Here is a 20,099-nt window from a genome sequence, read left to right as displayed (position 1 = left end):
AAGATCATCAATGAACGGCACGCATGTGGCTTCGGGCTCAAGCGCTCAGGGCCCAAGTTGGGTATCTGGCTTCGCCAAGCTGGATACCGCCGCAACCACTGAATTGCAAAAATGCTGAGTGGAAGAGCACGGACCAACGTACAGGATCAGGGGGCGTGGCTTAGGACAGTCCGGGTCATACGACGTGCAAGAAAGTTGATGTTTCATAGCCAGCAATCGAAGTCCTTCCGTAAGTAGGGAGTGATGATTTACTACGAACCCATAAGTTATTTGTGAGCGCTACTCGCGAGGAAACGCACAAATAATAATGCATGCCCACTGGAAGTTCATCACGCCAACGAGAAAGACTGCATTTGCATCGTCCTCGTCGCTGGCAGCTATGGATAAATTGCGCCATTAGCCCTTTTGCATCAACAATAATACAATTACCAACTTTGACAGCTTGAATCGGTCGAGTAGTATGGAGCACTGCATCGTCAGATACATCTGTCCGCGATATTTGAAGCTTCTCGTCTTGCGACGTCTCAATGCGTAGCTCGGGGTGGAAAACGTCATGACCAGCACGAAATTTGGGAGAACCCACACTATCTGCGCCAGCCTGCAGGTAGTATCGTGCGTTCAGAAGTGCTATGAACGAGTTCACGTATACTTGAAACCGCACCGTTAGTCAGCACGATCCTGAGAGAATGTGTCGGTCTTACATTTAGTCACTAAAAATTCAATACTGAGAAAGATGAAGTTCCTCGGCATCGCCGCACACTATAGGTGGCTGTCTGAGACCTCAATCATGGACAGTGCAAGAGAAGGAACCTCACAGCGATTACAGCTATTATTGAACATATACTGCAGACATATTAGTTCAAGCATGTGGTGAGTTGGAGAGAGGGATACCTCGTCAGACAGCCTGTACTAATTATATAACCCAGGAGCTTTGTTACGAAAGAATCGGTACTAAATGATTGCGTTAGTATATCAGATCACGACAGCGAACAAAGTGCATCTCGCTACCTAGAGAATCCAGTACGGGAAGTAGCGAGGAGATAACATAGTGATGATGCGATAAGGATGTCATCAAAAGTAACCGCGCCCAAAGTCAAGTATGTCGCCCACTCGGTTGTAACCACATCCTGGAACACGCGGCACCGATATCTAGCGGCTATCGGCAATTTCGCGAAGTTAGGTATCTGTCTGACTCACTGCACTAACACGACAGCTGGCATTACGTCGAGTGATGAGCTAATAACAAAGGTAGTGGCACTGAAGTCTTACGGACGGCAACACCTGAACAGATTTTCAGAATCGAGTAAAGAGCGTTTCCAGTGACAGACTCACCTCCTGATAGAACCACGACTATGCACTGACAGTGCGTCAACAAAACGATATACTATCGAGCACCGACTTCAAACCTACCATTATTATAGCCGGGAGAACTCTCGATCGGCCCTTACTGACTAGACTCGTCATGTTAGTAGAAACAAATCATCACTAGGAATGATATACCTATCCATATGCGATAAACATACGAACTATGGGTCCAGACAGCATCAATTAGAATGTTGCGTGTAAGATTGCACATCGAACTTACAGATGTACCGTAGGAACGATGAGAACCTGTTAAAAATGCATGTCTAGTGTAAATCTCAGAGTTCAGAAGAAACAACATACATCGACTATTAGCTGAAGCTGCACAAGTCCATCAATATCATAAGCGTTATCAGGCTGCATAGAGTGCCATAGGAAACTCACTTTCAAGCTCCACACGATCTCTGTGAGCGCATTGAAGTTTGCGTAGTTGGTCACTAAATAATAATAGACGCAATGTACAATCAGTGCCAGATGTAGAGCATCAAGTATCCTAAAATATGGGGTACAGTGTAAAATTGACATGTTCAGTAAATCATAACTCAGGGGGACACTTGCCAAAGCCAGATAACCTGACGTAGTGTCAATGATTGAATTGAAAAAATAGGGCAGCATGATATACGTACAATCAGCTTAAAAAACGTCATCCCCTTATGTGTCTGGAAGTAGATGAAGGTTTGAACGTTGGTCACACCAAACAAACTATTCGTGACAATAATACGACAAGTTTTCAGCATTGATTACATGGTGAAATAGTTCACAAACACTGCTGAAAGGGCGACCCCAATAAGAAGTGCGCCAAACGTGTTTCCTAGGTTAATGTGTGGTGAGAGGTCCTGGGTAGAGGAAGACATTGCTGGCCGAGTAAACCCCACTAGTAATACATTTATCTATATATCTCATAGTCAGTGTACTGCATTGCTGTCCATTCTATGGCATCTTACGCTGATGGTGGGAGCACAATGAGGCACAGGGACGTTTGATTTCGGGTATGAACGTGATCGTTGTATCATAATGCCCAGCTGGCCAGACATATCAGTTATATTTGGGCGATACCGAAAGGAAGGCGCTTCGTTACTCCACTCCAAAACTAGAAGCCGAAAGGTGGTACAAAATGACATCTGGTTGTAAGGCAATAGATAGTAGACGGTGACTCAGTGAGTCTTCTGTTTTGTGTTGGTCATCCATACTTGAGACTGTTGTGCCCTCGCTACAGTTTGATCACGACTCTGTTATATTAAATTATATCCGCCTCACAAGGCTGTATCTCTAAAAATGGCTGTTTGATCTTATTAGATGGTGGATTTAAGGGGCAATGATCGGGAATCTCACAAAAGCTTCGCGCATCGCATTTCGTTGAATACTGATATGGCCATGGTAGGCCGCGAGCGAAGTCGAAGTGTGTGGTTTGTATCGTCGCCCTGTATTAACATTGTCAATGCTGGTGCTTCACGTGACAAAACACAAGTTGTAACCGTACTGTAACTTAGTACGGTCCATCACGCGTGATTCCCCTGATCGTGAAACAGGCTTGATATTAGCTTGTAATTGTGGGGAGTAAGACCAGACAAGAAAGTATGGGCATACTGACGCTGAGGTAAGGTGACACATTGACGAAGAACTATATGACTCCGTGACTTGAGAAAGTTGTGAAGGGACGAGCGGAGGGGATGTGTGCTAATTTGAGAATTGATAATGCCAGTGAGAAGTGAGCATAGCGACTCGATATTCCTGTCAACTGTAATGGTCGTACTCCCGTGGAAAATGTAAATGAATCGATGGAGCCACGACAAGCGGTTCAAAGGTTCCAATGATTTCCCTGGCACCACGGACAGAAACATGGGAATCGTTTGTTCTCTGGCATGATTCTGCGAAGACGCATCAACACACATGATCCGACGGGCGTATTCCATTTTCTGTGTTAGATGCGCCGGAAACGATAGCTTCATGAGAACAGATCCGTACCCCTTGATAGACTCGCAGGTCGCAGGTAGTAAGAGGCACACATCACAATATTCTGTCGATTGGAAGGCTACCGTGAAGTGCGTACCGCCGAAGACATTTCTTCATATTTGCCGTCCTGATAACGTTGACAAACATGAACTGGTTGAAGTGGATGAAAAGTAACGATAATCCAGGAGGGTTAACTGCAAGGAAAGAGTGCTCAGCTTGCATTTGCCAATGAGCGAATTGCTTCGTCTTAGGCCTTGCAAGTTTGTGACTGTTCGGATCCACGTCTTCATCGTATGGAAGACAGGACAGCCGCGCTCGTTACATAGTGTGACCACACCCCATACTAGGCAGGTGTGATGCAAGGACTCCGTACACCTTTGCCAGCTTTGTTTTTTCAAATAAATGTATGGCCAAGTGCCGTTCTATTATATATAGCGCGTTGCCCCAATGAACAAGATAGTCAAAAATACAAAGAAACGAACTCTGCAATGAGTCACCAGTCGTATGTTTCGTCATCCTCCTCCTCATCAGAGAAATCTGTAACAACTAAACCTTCCTCTTCCACGATTGGAGCTGCAGGCAGTAAGTGTGCGCCTGGTTCATCCAACTCAGCTAGTTCATCCAGCCGGCGATGATCTGATGCATCTATTGTGCAGTAACTTAGGACGAACCCTGTTAAAGCTGAGAGAAAACTTACCAAGACCCAGTCCGCCATGTATGCCACCCATGTAGTATGCGCCATCAGCGTCCTCACGAAAAAAGAGGTCCTTTTGGTTTTCAAGAAGAGGCAAAGGCTCTTCGTCTGCATCAGTGATATCTGTAAGAGACCTGACAATAGCTGGAACCTGTACAGAGCGCTGCATAGAATGATACAGATCTAAGTAGATTGTCCACACGGACTGGCGAGTCACTGGAGGACGACCTAGCTCATCATAACAGCGTTGAATAAAATCGTTGAGTGGTTGGGGGACCAAATCGAAGACAGGATGATCGGGGTTCACATAGACACTGCAGATGTGGTCTATAGCGTCTTGTTTGACTGTTACCTAGAATGATAAGCCAGTTAATTACAACGCGGTTCAAATAGTATTTGAACGAAACATACCTTAAAGTCTAAGGTGCCAAAGTCTTCTGGAGATTCGTATATTAGGTTAGGCACACCATGTGGAAGCACCTAAATGACCCGATCGTAAGCGTTAAATGAATGTAGATGAGTGTTATTAAATACCTTGTTGCGATCTGGCCTCTTGAGGGTGTTATTAACACGGTCCTGATACCTATCTAGCTCGCACTGCAACCATGGAATGAAAACCCAACGGAAGATCATGCTAAATGTATGACTGTAAGCATCAAAATGTCGGAAAGCCAGAGCGAAAGTTACTTACACCTGAAGGGTGTTATCGCTATCATACCAGCCACTCTCCACTCCTTCATCCAAAAGTGTCTCAAAACCAGGAGTAAACCAACGCCGTAACTGAGACCAGGTAATCTCCGGTTTCACATTCTTCTTCGTCCGCATCCAGCAGTGCTGTAATGTACCTTGCAGTGCCGGATCATACATTTGACGCAACATGGTATGAGCATTTGTGATTCCGTAGTTTTCAGTGCCGGGATCGCTCTGAGTCACCATCGGAATATCTACAAGCAAGGCAGCTTTAATAAGTAACAGTGTGATAGATACTTATTTAAACGAACTTACGACCTAGTCTCTCGATGGTCTCAAGATAGTATGTGAGAATGAGTTGAGGGTTGCGGTTAGAATGCCAGACTCGGATCCACATGATACGACCAGAGAATGGCTCTACTCCAGTATCAATCCGCCCCGCGTGGTACCCTTCTTGTCTCAGCCCTCCAGTAGCACTGCGCACATGGGCCGCATTTCAGGCCCAGATATTGCCGTGCCTCTATCCTGGCAACAATCACTGGCCAGTTCCAACCAGAACATGGTATCCAGTGCCGCAGGATATTCTGCGCACCATGCTCAGTATAGTCTGGAGCGTGAACGATGGGCTAAACTAGCATATGCTCCACCCCCTGCAGAGACCATTACGCTAGAGATATCAGCTGTATACGAGGGGAATTCGCGGAAGAAAAGTGGGCGTGGCATCAACTTTGGGGTACATCTTTCTATCCTATACGTCCCCCTTCGCAGCATGATTGGGATTGGTGCTTTTAAGACAGCACATCCAGGATGGCTCACACTATCTCCCCTGTCCTCCAGTGGCCTCGGGTCGCGCGCTCAGCAGGTCGTCGTCGTCAAGCGGCCATTTCATAGACCTCCCTCTCACGCTGCTGGATCCAGTACACTCAAGATCTCACGTTACGCACTAGCAGATGAGCACGAAAAACTCTTAAATGAAAGTAACGTGTTGTACTGGGCAAAATCTCTCCTTAACTTCACTTATGAGTACATTGATCACTGTGTCAATGCCGCACCGAGTCCTCCATCTTTCCAAATACCCCGTGTGCGTTTCGTGGATGCAGGCATTGCTTTAGCATTTTCCCACCACTCGTCGAACACTCAGGCCACTTCCAAACAAGCTCCCATGGCGGATGTTAAGGCAGGGATGTTTTCGGCGGTATATCTCCTTGAGGAGCGGGTGACATCTGATACTCCTGATGATCAGACGTTCACGAAATTCATCCACAACAAGGACTATGGACCGTCGCTCGATGAGGATGAATATGGCTATGACCTAGCTGTCTTTCTTGCATTTACTCAGCACATTCAGTACGCAAAGACAGAGGGTCTGGCCTTCATTTCTGATTATCAAGGCAGCACTGAGCTTCTGACTGATCCTCAGATTTTGACCCACCGGTGTGTACATTTTCAGCTACTATGAATTGCGACCTTTGTTAACTGGTGTTGCTTCTCTAGCTCGGTCAGCGAAGGAAACGATCTTTTTGGTGATGGGAACATCGCAAGTGTGGTGGACGACTTTGAGGCAAAGCATCTCTGTAACCACTACTGCAAGTGGCCAGGATTTGGGTTGAAAGTATATGCTTAGGAGACTTATTTTGACGAGTTACGATGGACCTTGTAATCATGATATGAAACGCTGCCAGGCAGAGCCACTTCCAAGTCAGAAAGAACACTTGTAAATAACTTATTTATTCGAGTTCGAAGTGCACGGTGTCCTATTGCCTTATATGTGTTTGTGACATGACTAAGGGTCTGTTCGGACATCAGCCATTTTCAAAATTCCAGTTTAACACATACAAGACCAAATAGTCGGAGACCGAAAATGATGTCACGCTGATGCTAATGATAATGAATTTGATAGCGGTCACCGAGCCTATTGTGCCACGCAATGCATCCCAACGACCTCAATGCCGACTTCGATATGCTAGACCTGCTAGATCCACTAGACCAAGATGATATTGTCATTGAAGAACATGATGACAGTTTGGATGAAGAGTCCAATCATGCTAATGCAGCGGACTCCGACCAGCTGGATGTAAATGAGCTGCACTGGATAGACACGATGTTCCGCGGTGCTGCTCGTGTAGCAATGGCTATTGCTGATGCTGCTGGCCAAGTACTCCAAGATCACACACACACTCACTACAACAAGCAGCCCTATCATACTTCCGCCTTGTCTGGAATGGCATGGGTCAATGAGCTCCTCACAGGACATCCAGACCGCATACGATGTGAACTTGGTGTGCGGCGCCATGTGTTCTATGTACTGTTGAATCTACTTCATGATTCAGGGTGCAGGAATTCAAAATATGTCCCGCTTGAGGAGCAGCTCGCCATCTTCTTGTATGCAAGTGTCACAGGTCTCTCTGTTCGCCATCTTGGTGAACGCTTTCAACGCTCCAATGACACGATATCAAAGTATGTGATTCCCCAGTGTGATAAATTCACTCATTTTTTTTGAAGGTATTTCAAACGTATTCTCAACGCATTTTCCTCCCCCCCAATTTATTCATTGTATGTCCGGCTACCCAGCGCAGACAGTCCAACACCTCTCGAAGTCCTTCGAAACCCGAAATTCTTCCCATACTTCTCCAATGCCATCGGTGCTATAGACGGTACTCATATCGCATGCCACCCTAGTGGCAAGGATCGCGATGTGACTCGCGATCGTAAAGGCAACTTAACTCAGAACTGTCTCATAGCCTGCTCCTTCAACATGTCGTTCCTTTACATACTGAGTGGCTGGGAGGGATCAGCGGCCGATGCACGTGTTTATCATGATGCTCACATTACAGACTTCAACATCCCTCCAGGCAAATACTATCTTGCTGATGCGGGATTTGCTGCATGCGATGAACTACTTGTGCCGTATCGTGGAGTACGCTACCATCTTGCTGAATGGGGTTGTGGACATCAGGCGTAAGTAATGTTCAACTTAAGCTAACTTGTACTTACATTGTTTTGTAGGCCCTGTAATCACAGAGAATTATTCAATCTACGTCATGCCATGCTCCGAAACGTCATTGAGCGTATTTTTGGTGTGCTCAAGAACCGCTTCAACATCCTGCTTCTCCCACCTCATTATAACATGGACGTGCAGGCTCGTATACCTGCGGCACTGTGCCTGGTGCACAACGTCATCCGTATTCACGACCCGAACGACATGATGGACTACCGCCAGGTTGATGTGAATGAGCCGGAGTATAATGTTGGCACACTTGCAGAAGGTCCTCCCACTGCAGAGGCACGCACACGTGCACACCGACATCGTGACGAGATCGCCCTTCGCATGTGGGAGGACTACAATCTGACGAGAGAGCAGAGAGGTCAGTCAGTCATAGCGGACAATCTTTTGTAGTCGTTTGCGTCAATTTTATGTAGTCATTTGCACCGATTTTTCATAGACGGTTGAGCAGCAAAGTGTCATAGTATTTGGTGCTGCTACTACTACTAACAATATCAAATGCGAAGGTGATACAGCGAAAATTTACTTCAAGTATGTCGATAAGAAAAGCTTCCGGACGCTCTCCTTCTCAATGACAAGGTACGAATCAGCTATGGCAACATCTGCTTGGAAATGCTTGATAATTTCGACGATCTCATGGTCCTCCAGACCCTCCTTCTGTAGCTGGATGATAGCCTTCTGCTTGCGCACCGGAATGGGATCCACTGTGGGGCGCGAGGCAACCTGAGTTGCGCACTCATGCATGACATCTGTTGCGCGATCGAAGGAGGTGGAGAGACCACGAATCTCCTTGGACATGCTTTGGAAAGCTTCTGGGACAGCCACACGTGGTGACTTGATGGACTTCCCTGACTCGGATGCAGATTTCGTAGAGCCCGGAGGGCGAGCAAGCGATCTCATGTTATCACCTGATTCTCCAGCTGCTTTTCGTTTGCCGCTGGCAATGGTAGAAGTACCTGGTGTAGAGGGAGTGAAGGTGGGCCGTTGCATCGGATCAAAGAGAGAGGGTGGCTCAGTCATGATGGTGGAGGGTGGCGGCATCATGGTGATATCTACATCCTGCGACTCGATGTCATTCAACGCTTCCTCCTGGTCGAGTATATTGGCTTCATCATAACTGATGCCATCTGGGAGGTGAGAAGAGGTAGCGTGACTCGGAGCCCCTACCAGCGCAGCGTTGTCAGCAGGCATGCGGGTGTAGAAAGCACGGCTTCCACGTGTATTTGGCGATGGTAGGAGTTCCTTCATTGCTTCATAGTGGGGCCAGCCTTTATTCTTAAACTTCCTTGCAGTGATAGGAGCCTGGATCATATTAGTAGTTGCCAGTGGTAGCGGAGTATTGACAGCACTCACTTTCGATGAGCCCATGTAGTCAGTCCATACCGTCTCAGATTCAGCTGTGATGTTGGCGCCATGCTCCAGACTGTACTCCCATCCAGAATAGGTCGCAATTGAGTCTACAACACCAAACGTGCTACGGAGCTGGAGGTCTTATTAGTATAGACTCTAGTACTGGTGCAACATGATGAGAACTTACCCGCACCCATTTCGATTGGCATGCATCAATTGTCTTCAGCGCACCTTGTGTGGTATGTTTAGATGTCTCATTAGAAGCAGAGGTCCAGAAGGTCTTGTCAAAGTTCATTCCGTTACCACTAGTGATGTGCACGGCTCGGCTTGAGGCCCTGGGCCGGCCCAAGCCGGGCCCAAATAAGCCGGGCCCAGCCCAGGCCTAAGTCACGGCCTGAGGAAGGCTTGGGCCTGGGCTTGAGTTTCGAAAAGCCTGAGCCGGCGGCCTAAGCCGTGGCTTTGGTATGTTCAGTGGCACTGCCATAGAAGCCTCACCGGAGGTACGTTTCCCGACTCTATTTTTGTCTTTTCGACCTTCTGACTTCCATCACTCTTATCAGCTTCGACGGTCCATATGTCGCAGTGAGTTGCCATGTCTTATTTGTGCTTCGGTTGGTCGACGTTACTCACATCGAATTCCGGCACTCGAAACTCTTCACAAGGCTTGGTCATCGCGCGCAGAAAGGTCGAAATATGCGAAGTTTGCTCCCGCGCTCAAAGATGCAGCCGCAAAAGTAGATGAGTATTACGAGAAGACGACACACTCCGCTGCGTATGTATTGTTAATGTGTACGTTGTTTATTTTTTCATGAACGACTGCGAGTCTGACATTTGCACTTCAGTACTCAACCCCACAGGGAAAATGTCATATTTCACGAAGCATTGGCCAGAGGATCTGCACGATGACGTGCTTTCTACTGCGGAGACAGTGGTGAGTCATCTTTTTCATTTTATCAACTTAATCTGAATGTGCTACAACTAGTTCAAAGCCCGTTATCTTCAGCTGAACCAAGTGACATCATTGACGTCGCAGCACACAACTAAGCCCAGCAGAACTGGCAGTCTCAAGAAGTTAATTCGCGAAGTCCTCAACGACGCAACCAGCTTAAGGCCGACATCGTCGAAGCACTCCAGTGTCTTAAATGTGCACTACGACACGATCTTCTGTTCTGGGAGCCTGCGCCATCGTCTCTCGTTGAGTTGGAGCACCTGGACGACGATGATGAAGAAGTGGAAGTGGAAGAGACTGGTGATGACGAAGAAGGTTGGGACATTCTGCTTTTGGGCGATGATGCTGAGGATGTGTCAGACACTGAGACGGACATTTACTAGATATATTGTAATTATGCTGCCTAATGCCACAGTGGTCTTGAGCTGTCTGTTGGCTGCGAAAAGCCGCGGCCTGGTTGGGCTTAAGCCCCGGCTTTGGGCTGGCTTGGGCTCACGGCCTAGGCTCAGGAATCTTGTGAGCCTAAGCCCCTCGAGGCCAAGCCTAAGCCGGGGCTTTGAGCCTAAGCCGGGCCGGAACATCACTAGTTACCACCCTTAGCTCGGTGGGTAGCGATGTATTGGATGAGGTGTGTTTCATCGTCCAGTGTCCAGAAACATCGGTCCTTGGTTTCAGGGTCCTGACACTCCGGTGCGCTCTTCTTTCCACGTACCATGGTGCTCTTTGAACGTCCACGGTGGCTGAGACTTGAACGAGTCAATCTAGTGTTAGATCGCGTAGCTGGCATGTTATCGATGGGCTGATATGCTTTGTCACATATGTCACACTGACCCCCAAACATTACAAAGCACCATATGTTTGAAATTTGAAAATTCGTGGCAAAATTTGTGTATCCGAACAGACCCTAAGTGAGCGCGGCTGTCCTGTCTTCCATATCATCGGATCAAATTCAAGATGTTGAATATTTGCCGGTAAGTTATTGGTCATCATTTTTTTCTGTCCTTTCTGCTGTAATCGTGACCTGTCTAAGGCTGTCTTGCCGTCCTGTACTTACATGATGGTGATACCTTTTATCTTTGCCTTCCCATAAGACCCCAACAAGAATTTATTCCCCACAGTTCTACCCGCAAATTGTTTCGCTGCATGAAGCACTTACGATGTGGACGTCCGAATCACTGCCATGCAGGATGACAAACACGAAAGTCCAGCAACGATCGCCAGTCTTTCAAATAGCTTGAAGCATGAGGGTCAGGATCAACCGTCACAGCCATAGATATAGACAGACTGTTTGAACCCTGTGAAACTGGTCAGTTCAACCAAGTCGGATATTTATCGGGATTCGGCGAACAGTTGACTGGGCCCACCCGCTGGCAAATGTCTTCTTTTCTTTCATTTGGTTGGAAATCCAGTTTAGACATATACGGGTATGAGCTGGCTTTGTCTCACCCGCCCCCTTGCTATCCTGTGGCTAACATTTGAGAGCGGGTACTGCCAGTGATTGATACCATAGGTTTGTTGCAAAGTAAGCCCTGCGCCAGGGGTATTTGGCTTGCCTTCAAGGACCTTTGTCTTGTCTCGCCCTTGTCAGGCTCAACGACACGTATCGCGGTTGTGATACTGGCGCTCTTCTATCCCCTGCAAGTCTATCGCCGAAGACAACGAACAACACATATACGAGGACCTCAGAGCCCAGGCTGGGTGTTTGGCTTCGCCAAGACAATGCTAGATTCTACCGCTACAACTGAATTGTACGAACGCTGGGCCAAGGAGTATGGTCCAGTGTACAAGGTTCCGGGTGTCTTTGGACAGTCCAGGGTCGTATTATGGGACCCGAAAGCAATATCTCATTTCTTTGCAAGAGACACATGGTTGTATAACCAAACTCCATTCAACAAGATCGTCGTTCAAACAGTGGTATGTCTCTTTACTTGTACAGCTATAGTGTAACGGCGTGCTTATGCAACTGATAGATCGGAAGAGGAGTGTTGTGGGCCGATGGTGAAAGTCACCAAAGGTTAGTAGAATTGCGACTTGCAAGTTGTGTCGAGCTAAATCCATGCGATTCTCTTTCATCCGTCAGGCAGCGCAAGGCTCTCAACCCCGCCTTTACCGCAGCTGTCATTCGCAACTTGACATCTGTTTTCCATGATGCCGCTCACAAGGTCGGTCTCTAACCAATTCACCCTGAATTTCACTTAAAATGTGTTACAGACAGCAATCGCCTGGGACAATGAGATAGAATTGAACCAAGGAACTCATTGCGCAACCATTGATGTTCAACAATGGTACTTTTCTGAGTTCTCCTTCAAAGTTTCGTACCTGCGCACTCAGATACATTATGCAGGATGAATCATATCTCGTATGTATATCCATTTCTTTCTACTAGGCTGATGTCTTATCCATCCCCTGCGACATAGACTCGACAGCGTGGGCATAGCCGTCCTGTCCCATGACTTCGGCGCACTCGATGGAAATGACTCCGACGTTGGGCACATCCTGGATGCATTTGGTTCATCCACCAATGTTCCTAGCAACTTGATCATATTGGCACAAAACTTTCCTTTCATCCTGAAGCTGCCATTGCCTGCCATACGATTCTCCCTAAAGCTTCGCCTGATAGTTGGCAAAATATGCCAGGAGATGCTATCGCGTACACGCAAGGAAAATGAAACTGGCGGCGCTGAGCAGGGAGACAAATCATGTTTAGGTTTGCTTTGTGAGTTCTGCCGTTCATTTGCGAAATTGTCAACCCTGAAATTGTTGCGTAGTGAGAGCTGAGGGATATGGTGAGAGCGCGGGACTGACTCCACAAGAAGTACTAGACGAGGTACACGAATCATTGAACTCTTTCGAACGATGGGACGCTGACCTCCGTCTCCGCCAGGCAAGGGCTCTGCTTCTCGCAGGCTTTGAGACTACTGCAGGTAACGTGGATTCATCTCGCAAAAGAATAGTAGATATTCACTATTGCTCCAATTTAATCAGTGAGCATGACAGTAAGTTCCGAAGTGTTCGCTGCTCCAACCATGTTTCTCAACTCCACAGTGGGCTTTAGTAGAACTCGCACAGAATACAGACATACAGAGGAAGCTTCGCGACGAGTGTTTAGAGTTTGGGCCAACCCCCTCATACGATGACCTCACGAATAAGCTTCCCTACCTGGACGCTGTGGTGAACGAAGTTCTTCGCCTCCATGCACCACTCAAAGAGCTCTCGCGATTGGTGTGTATCCCGCTCAGATGCAACACAAACTACTCGAATTGACTACAACAGGCTATACAAGACGACGTGATCCCGCTCAGCGAACCTTTGCGCACAGCTGCCGGTAACTTCATGGACAGCGTGTGCATCCCGAAGGGGACTGTGATCGTGATCCCGTTCGCTGCACTCAATTGCTCTGTTAGCATGTGGGGCCCTGACGCAAAGGCATTCAAACCTTCCCGGTGGTTTGAAGGGGATGAAGGTATGCTCGGTGCCAGAGAAACCCTGCATGGCTACCGTCATTTAATGACATTCGGTGATGGAGCGCGAATGTGCCTAGGAAGGCTTTTTGCATTGGCAGAGTTCAAGGTACGCACTGAGAATATTGATTCCTGATTGTTTTGACCGCGTCTAGTTTCGTCCATGCAGGCTGTACTATTCGTCCTCGTGCGAAAATTTGTGTTTGAGATGGATGGCCCTGGAGTGCAGATTGTGGATAGTTTGGGATCTTTACCAAGGCCGAGGGCGGTTGGGAGTGCTGAGGCTGGGAGTGTGCCTCTTCGGGTGCGTCGCTATGAGGTTTGACTACGGTCTGTAACTATGTAATGGTATGGTAAGAAATTTGTATACTAACCTCCAGTCATCGACCTCAAGATCCATATGCATAATTTGCCGATCATGTTTGGGTTTGTTGTATGCGTCCCGCCCTTCGGATTCAAATTGTAAACTCTGAAATTGTTGTTCAGTGAAAGCGGAGGAATCTGGTGAGAGCGTTAGACTGACTCCACAAGAAATATTAGACGAGGTATACGAATTCACAGAACTCTCCTGAACGATGTGACACTGATCTCCGTAATCGCCAGGCAAAGGTTCTCCTTCTCGCGGGCTTTGAGACCACATGCATTCATCTAGCAAAAGACTGCATGCGCATTCCCACCACTCCTTGCATTCTAATCAGTCACCATGGTTTCAAACAGTCCGCTGCTGTCACTTTGTTTTCCAACTTTACAGTGGGCACATTAGAACTTATCCAGACATTCAAACGAAGCTTCGTGACAAATGTATAGAGAACCCCCCTTACATGATGATATTACAAAGAAGCTTCCTTAAAAGATCGTTTATCGTTTATCCTTACCTGGATGCCGTACTAAACAGAGTTCCCTGCCTTCACGCAGCAGTCAAGGAAATTGCGCGATGAGTGCGTATCCAACAAAAAAAAATTATTCAAAGCATTCAAGCTGACCATGACAAGCAAATCCTTGCGTACAGCTGCCAACAACTCTACCAAGAGCATACTCATTCCGAAGGGGACGGTAGCCACCATCCCACTTGCAGCACTCAACCGTTCTCTTAGGGCAGACGTCCAACCCTTCCGCTAGCTCAAAAGTCCGCATATTTCCGGAGAAACCCTGCAGGGTTACCTTTCATATTCCGGGATGGAGCGCGGATGTGCCTAGGGAGGCTCTTTGCATTACAGTGCACTGTCAAGAATCAAGATTATTGGTTCCGGATCGTTTTGACTTTTGACCGAGTTTGGACTCGTCCCGGATTGTCCTTGTACATGGCGGATGGGACAACGGTGCCGATCGTAGAGAGCTTGGGCACTGTACTGGCAAGACCGAGGGGAGTGTAAGCGTGCCTCTCCGGGTGCGTCGCTATCAAGGTTGACTCGTCAATTCTGCAAGTCATCTAGATAACGATATATGAGCTTCGACCTTGTGATCCGTTGTCAAAACTCCCTGTTGCTTTGGTTTCGTCCACGATTGTGCCCGACAATGTAGAACCTCCTGGGTGGCGACATATGTCAATCACACCCTGGATCAACAGGGTCTTCAGGTCAGCTCTATGACGATAGGGATTGAAGGAAGTGGCGCTAGTGTCACTCACGGACCGGTTTTGCGCGAGGGCAGCGCGCGTCACAAGTTGAGATTGATGACTAGGAAAAGAGGCGGGGCCCGGTCTTTGCCACATTAATGATAGGAAGTGTCCGGATCCCACCTGTCGGGAGATTAAACACACTCTAGGTTGTTCATTGCAAATTAATTGCATTTGCACATGATTACTGTTTTGTTTATCCATAAGAACTCTGATTTCTGGCTTTCTTGTATTTACACGACACAAGGGTATCACGAGTAACTGGGTTAACAAGGGGCAAGCCTTCAAGTCAGTCCATCAAGAAGTGACTCGATCTTAAAAGTTAAATAAAAAGTCCGGATAACTAAATAACACGCATGTTACTGTTTAAAACAGAACATGCAAAAATGTGTGAATACGCTAGAACAAAGAAACCAGACTATAACGTAATGAGTGGTAGACTTGCTTGCAGTCTTCTTATCCTCGGCCCCATGCACCCTTATTGTACACGACTGACATCCTCCTCCCCAGGATGTTTTTCTTCGCTTATTTGCGATGTTGTTGCGGCGTTGTGCTGCGGCTCGCGGTTGCCGGAAGACGCACCTACGTTGTACTCGCTACGAGGCATGACTTCATTTTCAAGAGCAACATAGTCGTATGCGAATTCGCCCATCTCCGCATCGTCGACACCGAGGATCTCAGTCTCCTCGTCGCAACGGATCCGGAGGCCGGGAATAAAGTGCATGACCCACAATATGATGGTCTATAGACGAGCAAAGAGTGAGATAAAGAAGGGCGGAGAAACATGAGACTGACAGTCATGACGAAAGAGTAAGAAAGCCCAGAGACAGAATCTGCGAGCTGAATGCCGAGTTGACGGTAGTTGTGGTCAAGCCAGCCTCCAGGAATGACAGCGATGCCATCAGCACCAGCAACGCTTGCTTGAGCGAAGAGACCAGTAAGGATGTTGCCAACAATACCGCCAATGGCATGCGATGCGAAAATCTAATGTAGAATGAGCATCGATAATTCCATACTCATAGGATGTTCACCTACATCGAGCGTATCATCGTACTTGAAGATAAACTTGAGCTGGGTGGCAAAGTTGCAGACGGTACCAGCCATGAAGCCGAACAAAACAGCAGCCGCTAATTCATGTCTCAAAAAATTTCAACGGATTCTAAAAAAGTAAAACTCACGAGAACCCACATAACCCGAACCAGGAGTGATAGCAACGAGACCTGCGATAGCCCCAGAACAGAAACCGACGACGGACCACTTGCGTTCCAGACGATAATCCCAGAGCATCCAAGTCAAACCACCAACGCTTGCTGCAAGGTTGGTAACAATGCACGCCTGGGTTGCACGCAAGTTTGCGGAGAGGGCAGAGCCGCCGTTGAAGCCAAACCAGCCGAACCATAGGAATACCGTGCCCAGAATGACATAAGTTGTATTATGAGGCTTGTAGGCGAGGCGTTCGGTGCCATATCCGCGACGTTTGCCAAGGTAAAGTGAGATGGCAAGTGCGGCAGTACCAGAGGAGATGTGTACTGGGGTACCTCCAGCGAAGTCAAGACCACCAAGGACGTACGACCAGCCTTGGGAGTTCCATGTCCAACAGGCGATGGGATCATAAACGAGTGTGGACCAAATAAAAACGAAAGCTAGGAGAGGACCCAAGCGGCTGCGTTCTGCGACAGCACCAAGGGCGATCATAGGACTGGAGTGACATGAGTGTTCTGAATAAGAGACGATACTGATCATGACGTACGTGATGGCAGCGAACATAAGCTGGAAGACGCAGAATACGATGGCCGGTACTCTTTCACTACCGATAGAAGGTTGGTTTAGTACATTTTGCAAGGCGAAGTATTCTGACGAATAGCGGTCAAAAGTGGAGACTTTGAATTCTGAGGGAAAGCATACTGAGGTTGCCAATGTAGGGGCTGGCAGTTTCGCTGAAAGCTAGAGAATAGCCCCAGAAGAACCACTACAATGTCTATGAGCACATAGAGCGCAGTTAAAATCTCATAAAGTGCGACGGACCTGGAAGGAAACCACAGCAACGGTCATCATACTGAGATAGATCATGTTGAGGGCGTTCTTCCTCCTGAGTAAACCGGAGTAGAAGAAGCCAACCCCAGGTATCATGATCCATACTAAAGCGGTTGATGCCAATGTCCAGGCAATATCACCCAAGTTGAATATTGTTCCAGTAGACGAATAGAGGTCGCCAGCTGGACAGCGCTGGGATGAGTATTTTTTAGGAGAATGACGTAGGGGACTCACAAGCATCGTAGGTAACGTTCACCATCTTGCCCTTAATACGCGTTGACGATGAGATGGGGGCTGGGGCGAATTAACGTTCCTGCGAATGAAAGATAATGTACGGTATTTGGAAAAGGAGGGAGGCCAGGTGTGGGTAGATATACGAATATCTGTGGGACCTGACGTCGGACTATTTGCCGTACGTGAATTCATGCTACCGCTGTCTTAAGTACTTGGCAAGAGATAACGAGAAATGATGAATAAGCTGTACTTTGGTTTATCCTCCAATGAACGACGACTAGTACGGCATTCATCACCTGCGCGGAGTCTGAATTCAGGCGGCATCCACCTTCCCCTCACCTTCCTTTTCAATGTTTTTTTTTTCAAAGAGCGGTCTGCATGGCGCGCGATAAGCTCCATTCGCCTCGATCAAATATTGATACTAACTAGCGCGATATACTTAAAATTAATACTCCAAAGTACCTCATAAAACTCTTAAATTAAAACAGATTGACAACGCCGCCGGGCTGTCTGGTCACGCTGTTTTCCATCATAATTAACTCGTCAAACCTAAGCTCGGCCTGATTGACATATGGCACACTAACACCAACGTGAGCTCTTTCTAGAGAAACTTCCCATCATGGACCCGAGTTTGGCTACTGATTCCCCGCCTTCCTTCGACAGTGACCCTTGCTTATATTTACGTACATGCAACTCCTTCACCTCGAACTGGTACTCACTCATTAGGAACAAAGTGTTGTCATGACACGATCAGAAAACATTGTGACATCCTCACCTGCATGAGAATCGTTGTCACCATTTCGTGAGAGCTTTACTGGCAACTTGACAAGCTTGAAGTCTTGGTGGAGAGGTAGAGGACGATTGACCGCGGATGTACTAGCATGTGTACCTGACGGAACCTCTAGTACCAGCCTAGTGCTTGTTCGGAATTCCCCTTCATGTATGAATTCGTCACTTCGCAGCACTTGCTGTACATTTGCAGTGTCATTTGGATTGGCTTGTAGGCTATGCAGGGCTATGTTGACGTTTCAGCCCGTCACATCTTGCAGTCAGTCGCGGGAGAAGCAGTAAAAAGGTCAAATGGGTGCAATGGTCCCTCAAATTCATCTCCGGCGGAACCTATTCGTTCCGTACCAGAGCATATGGAGAACGGCCCCCATCCTACAATAATACGCGTAGTAAGTAAGCAAAGTATTACAAAGAGTACTACTGCGCGCTGACGGCCTCATCGTAGTCACACTCTATTTAATACATGGCCGACCGTCGACGCGTCAGCGTCGGGAACATCTAACACATCTGCTCACACGACCGAAGTTTATCCGACGAAGCGGGCGTCAAAGATATGGACTATACGGCATCAAAAATTCAGCCCATCACCCGACTGAGCATCGCTCATAAATCATGTTACATGCTGCTAAGAGGTGTGGCTCTCGAGTCACCCCGTCCTCGTGACGTTGTTATTTTTGTTCTGTGAATGAGCCTAGTCCCCGAGGATCCCTACTTCGAGCAATCGGGTAGTACGTGGTCTGCATCCTCGCAAGTATACTAACCCTCATCCCAATGAAAGCCCTCGGACATTTCTATCTTTGGAACCGGGATATCAATCACTGGACGGGTTCAATGACGATACTGTACGGTTGATGAAAATACGTGTAGCCCGCCCAGTGAATTGGCTGCACGGTGGGGCGAATAGGCCACGTTGACGCACACCCAAAAACGACCCGGCTAACTCGATTATCAGGCCTTCATCCCCGGATGGGGAATACATTGACATACATGGACACGCAGCTATGCGATGTAGATGCTGAATACCGCTAGCACGGTATAAATAGAACGTGAACTCGAACACATCCGGAAAAAATAAGGAGCCTGACATATCAGGAACAAACGTACGTCTGTAGTCCAATTGCCCAGGGGACTTTTAAGATAAGTTTGGAACACCCGAATTCTCCCTTGTATTCGAAGAAGTGGTGCCAGCGAGCCCTGAACCTGAGATCAGTCGGATTTGACGTGCTGCTGACGTGCCACATGATGGCTTTGCTTGCAATAAGCACAAGAGAGCTACAGAGCTCGTGTGAGCTAACGATTTCCTACGGTCTTTCACCTTCTCTCCACCCCAGCGACGGTGACTACATCACCTCCCAAGACACTCTCATCGCACTCATCGTCTGTGTGATTCCCATGCCGTGCACACCCCAGATAATATCAGGGTATCGCCGTCTGAGAGTCACAGACACGATCGACAGCATGCAAGTTGTGAAATGCGTAAAGCCAAGTGAAAAACGGAATATGAATAATTCACCGGTCTCGAGCAAGACTTCTGCGGCTGCCCGTCGGATGAGTACAGCAACGGAGTTATCATCGACGTATGAGATCTCCGAGTGTTGATCTGCGGTGCTGTACGCCTTCGTGCACGAGCTGAAGTTCACTGATAGAACGGAGCGGCTAATTTGAGAGACAAGTCAGTACTAGTGATCCGGTCAAGGGAAAATCTACACCACGATGTATCGTATCCTCGAAATCTAAAAGTACGAATTCATGGAAAGACATCCATTACAGAGCCGATCAAGTCGAACCGTTTCCCGACGATATCATGATTAGTGATCAATAAATGCTCGCGGAATGAAACCAGATAAGAGGCCTAGCTATCGGACAGTTGGAATGAGACGCAAAGTCTGAGATAAGATATCACCGGCGTTGGGCGAAGAAGCGTTATTCATCTGAAACATTTTGCAGGGGATTCGTGCCTTCCG

The 20,099-nt window shown here is 47.7% G+C and overlaps 6 protein-coding genes across 6 annotated transcripts; 3 read left to right on the top strand and 3 right to left on the bottom strand.

Annotated features, from left to right (window-relative positions):
• Positions 1–2: 2 nt before the first annotated feature.
• HD556DRAFT_142543 (uncharacterized protein) lies at positions 3–2,523 on the bottom strand. The gene is made up of 20 exons (XM_041304609.1): positions 2,441–2,523; positions 2,307–2,384; positions 2,128–2,252; positions 1,989–2,064; positions 1,921–1,934; positions 1,747–1,855; positions 1,666–1,683; positions 1,586–1,611; positions 1,501–1,526; positions 1,411–1,451; positions 1,333–1,357; positions 1,270–1,281; positions 1,198–1,213; positions 1,009–1,149; positions 892–951; positions 816–843; positions 702–759; positions 434–648; positions 300–377; positions 3–251 (listed from the first exon to the last, which is right to left on the bottom strand). Exons 2-19 carry the CDS (start codon positions 2,373–2,375, stop codon positions 330–332), a joined length of 1,107 nt encoding a protein of 368 aa, XP_041152816.1. The 5' UTR covers positions 2,376–2,384; positions 2,441–2,523; the 3' UTR covers positions 3–251; positions 300–329.
• Positions 2,524–3,932: 1,409 nt separating this feature from the next.
• Positions 3,933–5,132, bottom strand: HD556DRAFT_1250116 (uncharacterized protein; the record flags this gene model as incomplete). The annotated part of the gene is made up of 5 exons (XM_041298902.1): positions 3,933–4,361; positions 4,421–4,489; positions 4,544–4,643; positions 4,701–4,953; positions 5,015–5,132. Coding segments are annotated over 5 exons (969 nt in total), but the record flags the coding sequence as incomplete, so codon positions are not given.
• A 126-nt stretch (positions 5,133–5,258) lies between these two features.
• HD556DRAFT_1250036 (uncharacterized protein) lies at positions 5,259–6,323 on the top strand (the record flags this gene model as incomplete). Its single annotated transcript, XM_041298897.1, has 2 exons — positions 5,259–6,133; positions 6,203–6,323. 2 exons carry the CDS (start codon positions 5,259–5,261, stop codon positions 6,321–6,323), a joined length of 996 nt encoding a protein of 331 aa, XP_041152814.1.
• Positions 6,324–9,517: 3,194 nt separating this feature from the next.
• Positions 9,518–10,593, top strand: HD556DRAFT_1459179 (uncharacterized protein; the record flags this gene model as incomplete). The annotated part of the gene is made up of 5 exons (XM_041308203.1): positions 9,518–9,553; positions 9,614–9,842; positions 9,896–9,984; positions 10,036–10,065; positions 10,107–10,593. The coding sequence occupies 5 exons, from the start codon at positions 9,518–9,520 to the stop codon at positions 10,383–10,385; spliced, it is 663 nt and encodes a 220-aa protein (XP_041152813.1). The 3' UTR covers positions 10,386–10,593.
• Positions 10,594–11,592: 999 nt separating this feature from the next.
• HD556DRAFT_1459173 (cytochrome P450) lies at positions 11,593–13,889 on the top strand (the record flags this gene model as incomplete). The annotated part of the gene is made up of 10 exons (XM_041308202.1): positions 11,593–11,916; positions 11,973–12,016; positions 12,083–12,168; positions 12,218–12,299; positions 12,420–12,718; positions 12,771–12,829; positions 12,887–12,931; positions 13,048–13,224; positions 13,276–13,572; positions 13,633–13,889. Coding segments are annotated over 10 exons (1,569 nt in total), but the record flags the coding sequence as incomplete, so codon positions are not given.
• A 1,362-nt stretch (positions 13,890–15,251) lies between these two features.
• Positions 15,252–17,642, bottom strand: HD556DRAFT_1423345 (ammonium transporter AmtB-like domain-containing protein). Its single transcript, XM_041304551.1, has 8 exons — positions 17,347–17,642; positions 17,104–17,294; positions 16,984–17,047; positions 16,829–16,931; positions 16,257–16,777; positions 16,114–16,205; positions 15,874–16,062; positions 15,252–15,820 (listed from the first exon to the last, which is right to left on the bottom strand). The coding sequence occupies exons 1-8, from the start codon at positions 17,369–17,371 to the stop codon at positions 15,557–15,559; spliced, it is 1,449 nt and encodes a 482-aa protein (XP_041152811.1). The 5' UTR covers positions 17,372–17,642; the 3' UTR covers positions 15,252–15,556.
• Between the last annotated feature and the right edge of the window lie 2,457 nt (positions 17,643–20,099).

Source organism: Suillus plorans (genome assembly GCF_016647745.1).
Source record: "Suillus plorans strain S12 chromosome Unknown HD556scaffold_113, whole genome shotgun sequence".
Classification (NCBI taxonomy): domain Eukaryota; kingdom Fungi; phylum Basidiomycota; class Agaricomycetes; order Boletales; family Suillaceae; genus Suillus; species Suillus plorans.
Note: the sequence above shows the minus strand (reverse complement) of the source record. Positions and strands in the feature narration are given on the sequence as shown.